At 47.5% G+C, this 11,091-nt stretch overlaps 2 protein-coding genes across 2 annotated transcripts; one reads left to right on the forward strand and one right to left on the reverse strand.

Annotated features, from left to right (window-relative positions):
• The first annotated feature begins 25 nt into the window (after window positions 1-25).
• TRUB2 (TruB pseudouridine synthase family member 2) lies at window positions 26-5,110 on the forward strand. Its single transcript, XM_049832353.1, has 8 exons — window positions 26-132; window positions 254-376; window positions 486-560; window positions 1,118-1,179; window positions 1,489-1,570; window positions 2,754-2,826; window positions 3,277-3,413; window positions 4,196-5,110. Exons 1-8 carry the CDS (start codon window positions 33-35, stop codon window positions 4,483-4,485), a joined length of 942 nt encoding a protein of 313 aa, XP_049688310.1. The 5' UTR covers window positions 26-32; the 3' UTR covers window positions 4,486-5,110.
• Window positions 5,111-7,074: 1,964 nt separating this feature from the next.
• SWI5 (SWI5 homologous recombination repair protein) lies at window positions 7,075-10,410 on the reverse strand. The gene is made up of 6 exons (XM_049832356.1): window positions 10,283-10,410; window positions 10,123-10,171; window positions 9,788-9,840; window positions 9,491-9,612; window positions 8,275-8,369; window positions 7,075-7,800 (listed from the first exon to the last, which is right to left on the reverse strand). The coding sequence occupies exons 3-6, from the start codon at window positions 9,830-9,832 to the stop codon at window positions 7,736-7,738; spliced, it is 327 nt and encodes a 108-aa protein (XP_049688313.1). The 5' UTR covers window positions 9,833-9,840; window positions 10,123-10,171; window positions 10,283-10,410; the 3' UTR covers window positions 7,075-7,735.
• Window positions 10,411-11,091: the final 681 nt, after the last annotated feature.

Raw genomic sequence — 11,091 nt, forward strand, 5'->3', positions numbered from 1 at the left:
GGCGGAGCGGGGCGGAGCGGGGGCAGCGCGGCATGGCGGCGGCGGTGCCGGGCGGGCTCTTCGCCGTGTACAAGCCGGCGGGGGTGGCGTGGGGCCGCGTCCGTGAGGCGGTGGAGACGCGGCTGCTGCGCGGTGAGAGCGGCGGGACACCCTCCCCCCGGTTCTCTCCCTTCCCCGGGAGCCGCCCCTGATTGTCCCGTACCCCCCCCCCCCCCCCCCCCGCTCTCCCCCGCTCTCCCCGTTTCTCTTGCAGAGCTGAACGCGGTACCGGGACGTGCCCCGCGGCAGCACGTCCGCTTCCTGCCGGCCCCGGGCGACGACGGGGCGACGGGGCTGGTAGCCGCGAGGGTGCCGGTGCTGGCCGACCACCCTCTCGGTAAGGGCCGCCGTGGGGTCTCGGGGGGTGGGGGGGTTGGGAGCCCCGGGGGGTGGCTGCGGACCGGCCCCGACGCTGTGTGTGTCCCCCCCCCCCCTCCCCGTTGCAGTCCGAGGCCCGCGGTTCAGGCGGCTGAAGATCGGAGCGGGTCACCGGCTGGATGTGAAGGCCTCGGGAGTCTTCGGTGGGTCTCGTCCCGGAGCGGCACCGCGTCCCGCCGGCTGCGAGGTGATGGGTTTCTGTGTGGGGAAGAAGCGGTGATGGCTCACGGCAGTAGCCCCTCGGTCTCACAACCCAGCTGGGCGTATAAATGCTAAAACACAGAAAAAAAGGTCCAAAAAGACAGTGGATAGACGGAGCGACCCCTTACCCCCAGCACGTAGGGCTTTGCTGTGAGACGTCAAGCTCCTGCCCGTGACACCGTCATGTAACCCCCCTGTCTCCGCTCCACCACTTGAATTGGCTTCATTGCGGCCGGCGTTGCTCAGCGGGTTGCTCTGAAGTATCCAGGTGTAAAGTTCTGGGAAAATCCAAGTGCCCTCATTACAGGCTTATCGTAGTTTTAATGACAGGTGGTAGTTTGGGGGGGGGTCTAATGGCACTGCTCAGATATGACTTCTAAGGAGATTCGGCCCTGTCCAGGGTGGAAGAAAAGCAGCGTGAGTGTACGGCGCTGTGTCAATGCACATCAGCAACTTTCCGTGTGGATGAATAACGGGTTCCTTGTCTTCTGTGTTTCAGTACTTGGCATAGGCCACGGGAACAAGCTACTCACTGATCTGTACAACTGCCACCTGACCAGGGTAGGTGTTGGCTCTGAACGGCCTCAGAATATCCAAGTGCAGTCACACGCTTGATTCCTGCCCCGGCCTGGCCTTGTAACGGTGATTCTGCTTTTGACTCAAACCCGCTAACGCTTTTGAGAGCTTTCAGGGTCCAGAATTTCATCCTGCACGTAATCATCCACACGTGCTGTATGAACAGAGGACGCTGCTGTCTTTTTGTGCAACGTCATCATAGCCTGCACTTCTTAGCAGCTGCATGGCAGAATATGGCTACTCAATTGCTTAGAGTATGTCTTTGATAAATTGCATTCTTTGCCCTTCTTCAAGGTTTACACTGTTGGTGGGCTTCTTGGTAAAGCCACTGATGACTTCTCAGACACAGGGAAGCTAGTAGAGAAGACAACATTTGGTAAGAAACTGAATTGATGTGTTGTGGTGGTTTAACCCCAACCAGCAACTAAGCACCACGTAGCTGCTCACTCACTCCCCCTCCCCCGCAAGTGGGAAGGGAGAGAGAATAGGGAAAAAAAGTAAAACTTGTGGGTTGAGATAAGAACTGTTTAATAGAACAGAAACGAAGAACCTAATAATGATAATGATAACAATAAAATGACAATAATAATAACGGGATTGGAATATACAAAACAAGTGCTCACCACTTGCCGACCGATGACCAGTTACTTCCTGAGCAGCGATCCCTCCCAGGCCAACTCCCCCCAGTTTATGTACTGGGCATGACATCACATGGTATGGAATACCCCTTCAGTCAGTTTGGGTCAGCTGTCTGGCTGTGTCCCCTCCCAGCTTGTGCCCCTCCAGTCTTCTTGCTGGCTTGGCATGAGAAGCTGAAAAATCCTTGTCTTAGTCTAAACATTACTTAGCAACAACTGAAAACATCAGTGTGTTATCAACATTCTTGTCATACTGAATGCAAAACACAGCACTATACCAGCTACTAGGAGGACAATTAACTCTATCCCAGCTGAAACCAGGACATGCGTTTATAAAAAACCCCACAAACAACACCAAACAAACAGCATGCTAACTGTAAAGCACTTAACCAGGTAAACTGCACAATGATAAAAGGTATGCCTTAACATGCTTTCTAGTTGTTTTTTGATTTTTACCTATTTTTACCTGCAGCCCAGGTGCAATCCTGACATCATAGTCCACCTGTTCTAAATACAACCACAATATATCCAAAGCCAGTATGAGTCCTGACTGCGGTAGTTGCTACTGGATTGGGTGGGACCCAGATCTCTCTGTAAATTGTACTTATAGCAGTTAGAAGCTTTCATTGAAGGAAACTCTTCAAACACCCGATAAGAGAAATTGGAGCTAACATCTTGAAATTAGTTACGCAAAATAGTTCTTGCCCTTGCAGTCGAGTGCTGTGCTGCTCTGTGGATTATGATGGTGCAGCTGGGAGAAGTGACCCTGCTAAAACCACTTCTTGGCAGTTCTTATCAGCCATTTTGATGTGACTGCCTGCCAAAGGGACAGCAATACCCTGATGGCACATACCAGACTGCTGCCTCTTTCCAGTTTCTGGATGGATAATTGAGACTTTGTTTCTACCTGAATATTTGCAGATCATATCACAAGGGAGAAGCTGGAACGGATTCTTGCTGTCATTCAAGGAACAAATCATAAGGCCCTGCTGATGTACGTATCAATAGGCAAATGCAGCTGACCTGATCCAACTACCATTTGCTGGTCTTTAAAACAAATGAGATGATTTTGTTTGCCATAATCAAAGTCTTTAAAGGTTGGAGTTCTAGACAGGAACAGAGAGAAGTTACCGAGTGCTCTGTGCCCTGGTGATAGGTTGCAGTTAAGTGTCCTTGTATCCTGAAATCTCCAGCTATTTTAGGACCTATTAGGTACATCAGGACCTACAAAAATATCTTGTAGGCATGACCAAGTACCTCCCTCCCAAACTGTGCTAAACTACTGGTGGAACACGTATCATAGCATTAAAATATATGCAAAGACTCAACACACAGGCAGTTTTAAGAGTAAAAATTGCAGCTCTGCTTTATTGGGGGTGGAGGTATTTTGAATCCCATTGAAGAGAAGTACTAAGAATGTCTGCTCTCTTTTTTCTTTTTCCAGGCATTCTAACATTGACTTGAAAACACAAGAGGCATATGAGCTGGCTGTCAAAGGGTTGATTCGCCCCATGGGAAAAAGTCCTCCAATAATCACAGCAATCCGATGCCTCCAGTTCGCACTTCCAGAATTCCAGCTAGGTAGGACTGGTACAAAATGTACTGGGGAAGTCTGAGCATATATCATGGCAAATAAGTCAGTAAACTTCAGTTTCTTATTCGTGATTTAATGCAAAATCAGTTGGTGGGAACTTTGTATCAACACGTAACTGGTAATCTCTGCAGAAAATTTAATGTTTTGTAGTTTCCAGAGTCACAAAAGCACCTCCTCATTAGATGAACTCTTTAGTGCAGTGAAAAGATTTTTTTGGTAGGGCAAGATCTGGAACCCTCGCAATACCGAAGCTGCTTTATAAATCAAAGGCAGCTGTGCACCTAGCTCACAGGTTTTTCCCTGCCAGTTCCAGATCGTAGACTGAACCAAGAAAATTTGCACAGTGAATACCTATGGGGCAAAATTCTTCCTTATCCCAGTGTTTCAGTGTAATGCAGTTCAGTGTGTGGTTTTTTGTTTGTTTATCTGTGGTTTTTTTAAAGCGTGTTTGCTTTCCTGCAGCCAGTCTCCTCACAAATTATTTGTCTTATTAAGAAGGTACCTTTTCTTACCCACTTTGAAATACCTAAATTTCTATATTACTCTGCTGTATCCATGAGTTTGTCTTCTAAAACCTTCACTTTGGGAATGGCTAAGACACCCTGTAGCATTCCAGAAAATCATAATCCACCTGTGCTGTATCTTAAATAGTTTCTTCTACCAAACCAGTTCTTTCAGCATAACTGTGAGTGGTGTCTGGATTTACAGACAAGGTCTGAGTTTCTGTCAACACTTTGCTTCTTCTGAACGAATCTCTCTGTCCTTCTAGAAGTCCATTGCTTGCATGAGACTCAGCAGTACCTCCGAAAAATCATTCATGAGATTGGTCTGGAGCTGAAATCATCTGCCGTGTGCACACAAGTGCGAAGAATACGCGATGGTGTTTTCACACTGGACGATGCTCTCCTGAGAACTCAGTGGAACCTGCAGAGTATACAGAATGCAATTTTGGACTGTCAGCTTAAAGTGAAAACAGAGTTAGAGAAAACACTAGGCCATCAGGATAAAATTCATCTTCATAAGATGGATATGGAGATGGCCCACGCTGCAGACAGCTGAGTGTGTGCTACAGAGGGAACGTCCACAAGCAATCTCTGTAGCACAATAACGCAGCTACATGCTGACAGCATGATGGACAGCAGAAGGAAAGAGGTTAATTGCAGTTCACTTCCACCCTTTCCTTGAGATGACTTTAATCAGAGAGGCATTTTTTTTCAGTGACAGGCTGTATAATTTTTTTTAAAGCATTGCAAACAGTTCATTAACAGGAGTTAGCTGTGCCAAAATTCCTGTTGACTTCGGGAACATTAGGTTGCTAAGGGATATAAAAACCCATCCCCATATTGTTTAGCAGCAGGAAATAGCGTTTTAGAGAGCTGTATTCCCTTGATTGCACGGATTTGTTTCTTCCTTGCAACTGGCAGCATAACTTGTCTACTATATGGATTTTATTTTCCCTCTTTTGTCCTAGAGTATATTCTTTCCATTAGCCCGGTTTTCAGACACATAAGAGCTCAAAATCAGACTAAAAGAGGGACGTGCAGGAGAAAACACAGCTTACACAAAGCAATGCAAGGAAATGGTTATATCCAGAGTAGGCATGTGTGTGATGAGGAAAGTGGCTTGTAATAGGAATTGATGTGTAAAATAGATACACAAGAAATAAAACCGAAAGTGACCTGAAGGGGAAGAGGCTGGTTTCTTGGCTCAGTACTCATCCACAACTACACCAACTCATTACAAAAAGAGCATGCTTTTTTTTTTGTCCTGAGGAACCAGTGGTGTTCAGGGGTCTGTGGCATTCTGCTCTGCAGCAGCTCCATGCTGACAGCATGTACTGCCCTTCAGTAAAGCTCTGTAATACCACTGGTTCTCTGTTAGCTCATTATAGCTGGGTCTGACTTAGCAGAAATACTGTTTCTAAATATAAATTAAAAATCTGAAGTTACCATTATTGCAGTCAATATTTTTCCAGCTATACACTTAGCTAGCAAGTTTGGAGATTTATTTATAGAAAGCAGAAGATTTGTTCTATTCCTCTTCTGGATTTGGACAAAGGCCAGCATATTTCATCCTCCAGATGATAGCCATTAAAGTACAAGAAGTAACTCTGGGAGGAACAGTAAGAGGGGCCATGATGAAGTACCGAAGCGGCAGGGTGCAGTCCTGTCCTGAAGCACCCCAGGAGTCATTAACTTAGACCCTGGGATCTTTCAGTTCTGGGTTTCCCTGCTCTGCACAGAGCAGCCAGAACAGCAGTGGAGTGTAGCTGCCACCGTGTGGTACGTCACCGTTCCAGCTACAGAGCTGCAGGGACTCCCCAAGGGCAGTTTGCTCTTACCTCAGCTGGTTGGTTCTGTGTGGGTTCATACTGTGTGGACAAGGCACAGGGGTCAGGGCACCTTCCACGGACAACTCTCTTGTGCTAACTGAAGTGTAAACCCATCACTGCAGAAGCACGAGTTCTGGAGCTGGGCAGAACACTTTGACAGCTACAGCTGCAAGTTTTACTCCTAGTGCTCCTACATGGAGGGGAAAACAGGGACTTTGCAGTCCTTAAATAACCTTCAGTAACTTTGGTAACGGGCGTATACTTCATCCGCCATGGCTTACACCTAACACAAACTGAAGGAATTTCTGTACATACTTCCCATTGCAAAAACCATTTCCAGTTCTGTGTGCCATTGCCAAACTAACATTTTGGTTGGAACGCTCCAGGCTAAACCAGTTCTTTGACACAGAAAATACCAGCCAGAACAGCAACATGAGTTTTGAGAACAAAGTGAGCATTTCCCGGTTCTAGCCTTCTTGTGACTTTTTTTCCTCCCCTTAACACTTCTCCAAAACACAGGAATTTCGCACACTTGGCAAGAGGGATTGATGGTAGGGAGGCTATACCTGTAACCATACCATGGGAGTCCATTCTTATGTGGCCGCAGTAAATATCGTCCAAGAAGCACAGCTGCACATTAGCAGAGACTTGCTTGAATGAATCACAGAGTACACAGGCTTTGTCTGTCCCTCTGCTTTAGACCCCTCCCCACAACTTTTGTGGCAAAACAAGATACTTATTAGTGATGCTTCTGTGCCAGGTCCAGAACCAAGACTGCAGAAGCAATTATGTTCTCAGCAGCAGCCTTGTGACCGTTTTCTGGTTTCCAAACACTAGAAGACAGATTCATTTGATTCGAAATTGGAAATAATGCGCAGACTGCAGCATGGGCCTGACTGGAGACCAGGGGGGAAATTTATTATCAAGAAGGTCTTGAAGTAGAAATGGGCAGAAGGACGTGAAGCCTGAGTCAAAAAGGGACAATGGATCTGCAGTCAGCAGAGCACTTTATCACTTAGAACTGCCCAAAGCAGCCAAATTTAGTCTGTGCAGTCACCCTCAGTCCTAACACCTGACATTGAAACCCTCATGCTCTCAACATAATTTTGTGTTTAGGACACTGCTCACTTTCACAGTGACTCTGCATTTAGAAGACTAAAGGTAATTCTGCACCTACCCATTACTGGGTAGTGCTGCCACACTGTCTCCATTAAGAGTCCTCAGAAAACATCTGAATAATAGATGTTATAGTTGTCTCAGAATATAGTTTAAGAATTTGTTCCCAGGTTCATGCAATGTTTTATAGGCTCTTAAAGTGAATTACTGAGAAATGTGATAGCTGCGCTTTATTGAGACTGGCCAGTTCAACACAACTTCACATTTTGCCATTTACTACAGAAATGATACAAAACCTCTAGATACCAGAGCAGTTAAGTACAAAAATGCAGAACACCCAGACTTACCCAGATTTGATCATAAAACAAAACAAAACAAAACCCCCAAACCACCACAACTTCAGCCTTTTTCCCTCCCTGCTTCTGAGGATTTTTTCTTTTCTTTCAAAGCAGCTATTACATTGCACATTTGTATGCCCTCGCTTCCTCTATCCTTTCTGTATCCAAATAGCCCCTGGATGCTGTAGAGAAGCAAAGGCTCCATGGGAAGAGTCTTAACGTCAACCTGAATAACCACCTTTCCAATTAAAAAAAACACCAAAACAATACTGTTCATCAGGCAGTAGACAAAATTATCCAAAGTCCTACATCCCTTTCCCACAAGCAGGAAACAGTTGATAGATTCAACAACTTTCATATTCCAAAGCTTCTTAGAAATAAGGCTGTTAACCCATACTCTGTTGCAATTCTACACACATACTTCTGAGGCCACCTTATGTCAGTTCTAAACTGATATGGCACTAAAACATAATGGCCCAGTAATAGTCATTTTTGCAGGATGTGGCAGTCTTCAGATTCAATACTAGTCGCTAAGCTCCAGATCATATTCAGGGTAGAGCTGCTTTGTAGTAACTCCTCGGATAACAGCTAGAAAAGAAAGAAATACCACTGCTTTAATTAAACAAGGATCAGATCAGGCAGAAAAGCTGTGTTTTCCTCCCAGTAGCCCCTAACTATCCCATAGAACCTCCCACATCTAAGAAACCCATCTAAGGTTTTGCAGCTACACTCCCCGCTTGTCTCAACACTTTTCTTTTTTTAAGCATATGAAGAACAAAACTGACAAAAATTAGTAAGACTTATAAAATTTTGGTAATCCATGACACAGACTAAAATACCAGTAAATGATGATTATTTCACATGTTCAGTTCTAAAAACATCTCAAGAAAGTAGTGACAGAAGTGTTTGTGCTTACACAAGTGATTGGGTAATATAAGCCTAGAATTGAAGAATCTTTAAAACAAGGTCTGCCTTCATGGCACAGTAGCCTCTCTCTCTCTCTCCCTCTGTGTCTATATGAAAACATTGACTAAGTAGTTCAACAGCTTTCCCCTTCCTTACCCAGCTTGCCCAGCAGCATCTGTCCAGCATCTTTAATATCATTATACTCATGGAGCAGAGAGATGTGCTTCTCCAATTCCTCCAGGCTGTAGCCTCTGTAACAATAAAACCAGAAAGGTCAAAAATGACACAGAGGGATTGCTGCTGCTGCCGCCACTACTGACGAAGCACAGCAAGGATATTTGAGATACCCAAGCCTGGCATGTCAAAAGCAGAACCTGAAGGCAGCAAGTACAGTTGCTGCAAGTCATAAACAGGAAAGCTACAAATGAGAAAATCCTTATTTTGATTTTTTTTGCCACATCAAGACTTACCAAAAAAACCCAATCCACCTGCATTCTCAGAATCAAGTAGAAACACGAATAGGCTGTGGTGAATTCAATGTATACGTATCTCTAATCTGCAGCTAGGGAAAAACAATTAAGCAGGTCTGTTTATCCTTGAGGATAAAACAAAAAAGCTTTGGAACAGCCTTTGTTGTTCTACCATTTCCATTCTATGTACTACACCTTATCTCAGAAAATATCACTCCTTCGCAACAAATAACCCACAGAGATTCCCTCTCTTTGAAAATCAAGCAGCAATTTTATCTCAAAACAGTTGCTAATAAGCAACTGCCACAGCGTGTCATAAGAAACCACAATAAAACAGTTGCATTACCCTGTATGTGGCACTCCTCATGCCAAAGTGTTCTATAGGCCACTTGCTTGCCTGGAAAACACCTCTGGATCTTGAACACAAAGGTTTAACCCACTTGCCTCAGACACAAAACAAGTGAACACTTGATCAAGATGGAACAAAGAAGGAAACAGATTTATCTGGGACTAAATTTGGCAGCTCATACAAGTCACGATCTCAATTTTAATTCTCACATGAACAAGCTCTTCTGGTAGCACAGCACGTTGTAGTATCACGATGGTTAAAGCTGTTCATTCCCAGTTTATGCGTAATTACCTCTGGGGTAAAGTTAAAATCCTCTTATCCAAGCTCCTAGTAAAACTTGTTTTGCTTTACCAAGTAAACTGGAAAGAATTCCCTCTTGTCTTTAACAGGTCGCACAACTCAAAACAACCCTGTAACCAACATTGTATAGCACCATGATAAAAAACGGCATAAAAGGTCAGCTTTTAGCTGTAATTCCTGGACCATACTTTGTTTTAAAAGAACAAAAATAATTGAGGCATCACAGTGAACAGTGAGTTTGCCAAGAACATACTCAGACAATAATTGTGCAATTTCTTGGTCTAGAGCAAGGTCCTTCTGTTTCAGCTCTTTGATTTCATACTGCAGGGCTTCTTTGTTGGCTCCATTAGGCTGGCAGGACCTTGGAGACGGGATCTGTAGAGCACAGAAGACATTTAACAATAACTCAGCCCTGAATAAGATGTTACAGTGCTGGAGGGCACTAGTCAGAAAATAGTCTATGCGTCACTGGATAAAAAAGGAGAAAAAAGGAAAGAAAAGAAAATATCTCCTGGGCAGGGAGGGGGGGAAGCTCAGGTAAAATAGTTACCAGTTTATGTAACGTTAGCCTGCTCCAGATCACAGTCGACAGCATTCTGCAGACTTACAGTATAAAGAGAAAATGAAAAATAAAACCCACAACGTGACTTTGAAGAGAATCTCCCAGGACGACGCAGCGCTAGACCGGGGGGCCGGCGGCTACTCGGGCAACAACGAACTTCACCATCCCGGAGAAACTCTCCCGGCCGGGCCGGGCCGGGCCCGGCCACCGTCCGCCGCCGGAGCAGGCCCCGGCCCCACGCCGGGAGAAGGCAAAGGTCGCTCCCGGTGGGAGCCACCGAGCAGGGCCCACCTCCCGCCCCTCCATCCCGGGCGGGGACTCACCGGTGACTTGAAGCCGGCAGTGCCGCTGCGCCGGCCGCCACCGGAGGTCCTGGCAAAGCAGAGGGGCGCCGCGTCAGAGGCCGGACACCCCCGCCTCAGCGGGGACGCGGCCTGCGGCGCAGCGAGGGAGCGGAAAGGGCAGCGGGGAACCGGCTCCTACCTCCTCGGCAGAGCCCGCGGCGGGTGGCGGGGCGGGCTGCGGCCCGCGCCCGGCGGGACCCCCTCGGCCAGGGCTGCCGCCTCCCGCCGGACCGGCACGGACTGCCCCGCGGGGCACGCCGGGAGTTGTAGTCGCCCGCCACCGCGGGGCACGCCGGGAGTTGTAGCCCCCTCCCCCGCCCTCGCGGGGCACGCCGGGAGCTGTAGTCCCTCCCGCAGCCGCGGGGCACGCCGGGGCGGGTAGTTTCCCCCCTGACAGGGCCCGGCGGTGGTTCCCGCGCCCGAGGCGACGGGCAGAGCTGGAAAAGAAACTTCCCCGTGTGAAGCTGCAGGTGACGATTAGGTGAGGCAGAACGTAATTATCCCAATTACCACAGCCTAGGCGATTACACTCGGTGCCTTCAAAAAAACCCGCCTCAGAGCCACCTCAACCCTGGGGCTGCAGCCTGGACGGGGTCTCAGGGAGAGCTCTGAGGGCCTGCGGGGTCACTCACACAATTATTATTTTTATAGGGGAAAAGCTGCCACTGCCCGAGGCACCGGCTGCTCCGTGCATCCTGCCTGGCTGGAGGAAGCGCTGGCTGACAGGGCAGCGCAGCTGCTGGGTGTGCAACCATACCCTTCGAAGGCCCTGGCCCCACTACCAAAACCTTGCCACGCAAACCCCGTACAGGTTCTGCGACAAACGCAGAAGAAGCCTCTTTCCCGCAGCTCCCCTGGCCCGTCTGGCAAAGGTAAACATGTCCCTGAGCAGCGCCAGGCACTGGCTGCAGCCGTATCTGATTGCCTGGGCTGACCACACGAGCCAAA

The sequence above is a fragment of the Accipiter gentilis genome, chromosome 29 (genome assembly GCF_929443795.1).
Source record: "Accipiter gentilis chromosome 29, bAccGen1.1, whole genome shotgun sequence".
Taxonomy (NCBI): Eukaryota; Metazoa; Chordata; class Aves; order Accipitriformes; family Accipitridae; genus Astur; species Astur gentilis.

What these genes read in the sequence shown, in the direction of transcription:
- TRUB2 (XM_049832353.1), top strand. Translation starts at nt 33, where the DNA reads ATGGCGGCGGCGGTGCCGGGCGGGCTCTTCGCCGTGTACAAGCCGGCG. An exon ending in ACAACTGCCACCTGACCAGG is followed by an intron (nt 1,180 to 1,488) that starts GTAGGTGTTGGC and finishes CCCTTCTTCAAG; the next exon opens with GTTTACACTGTTGGTGGGCT. An exon ending in ACTTCCAGAATTCCAGCTAG is followed by an intron (nt 3,414 to 4,195) that starts GTAGGACTGGTA and finishes CTGTCCTTCTAG; the next exon opens with AAGTCCATTGCTTGCATGAG.
- SWI5 (XM_049832356.1), bottom strand. Translation starts at nt 9,832, where the DNA reads ATGCTGTCGACTGTGATCTGGAGCAGGCTAACGTTACATAAACTG. An exon ending in GGCTAACGTTACATAAACTG is followed by an intron (nt 9,613 to 9,787) that starts GTAACTATTTTA and finishes TGTGCTCTACAG; the next exon opens with ATCCCGTCTCCAAGGTCCTG. An exon ending in GATGCTGCTGGGCAAGCTGG is followed by an intron (nt 7,801 to 8,274) that starts GTAAGGAAGGGG and finishes TTTCTTTTCTAG; the next exon opens with CTGTTATCCGAGGAGTTACT.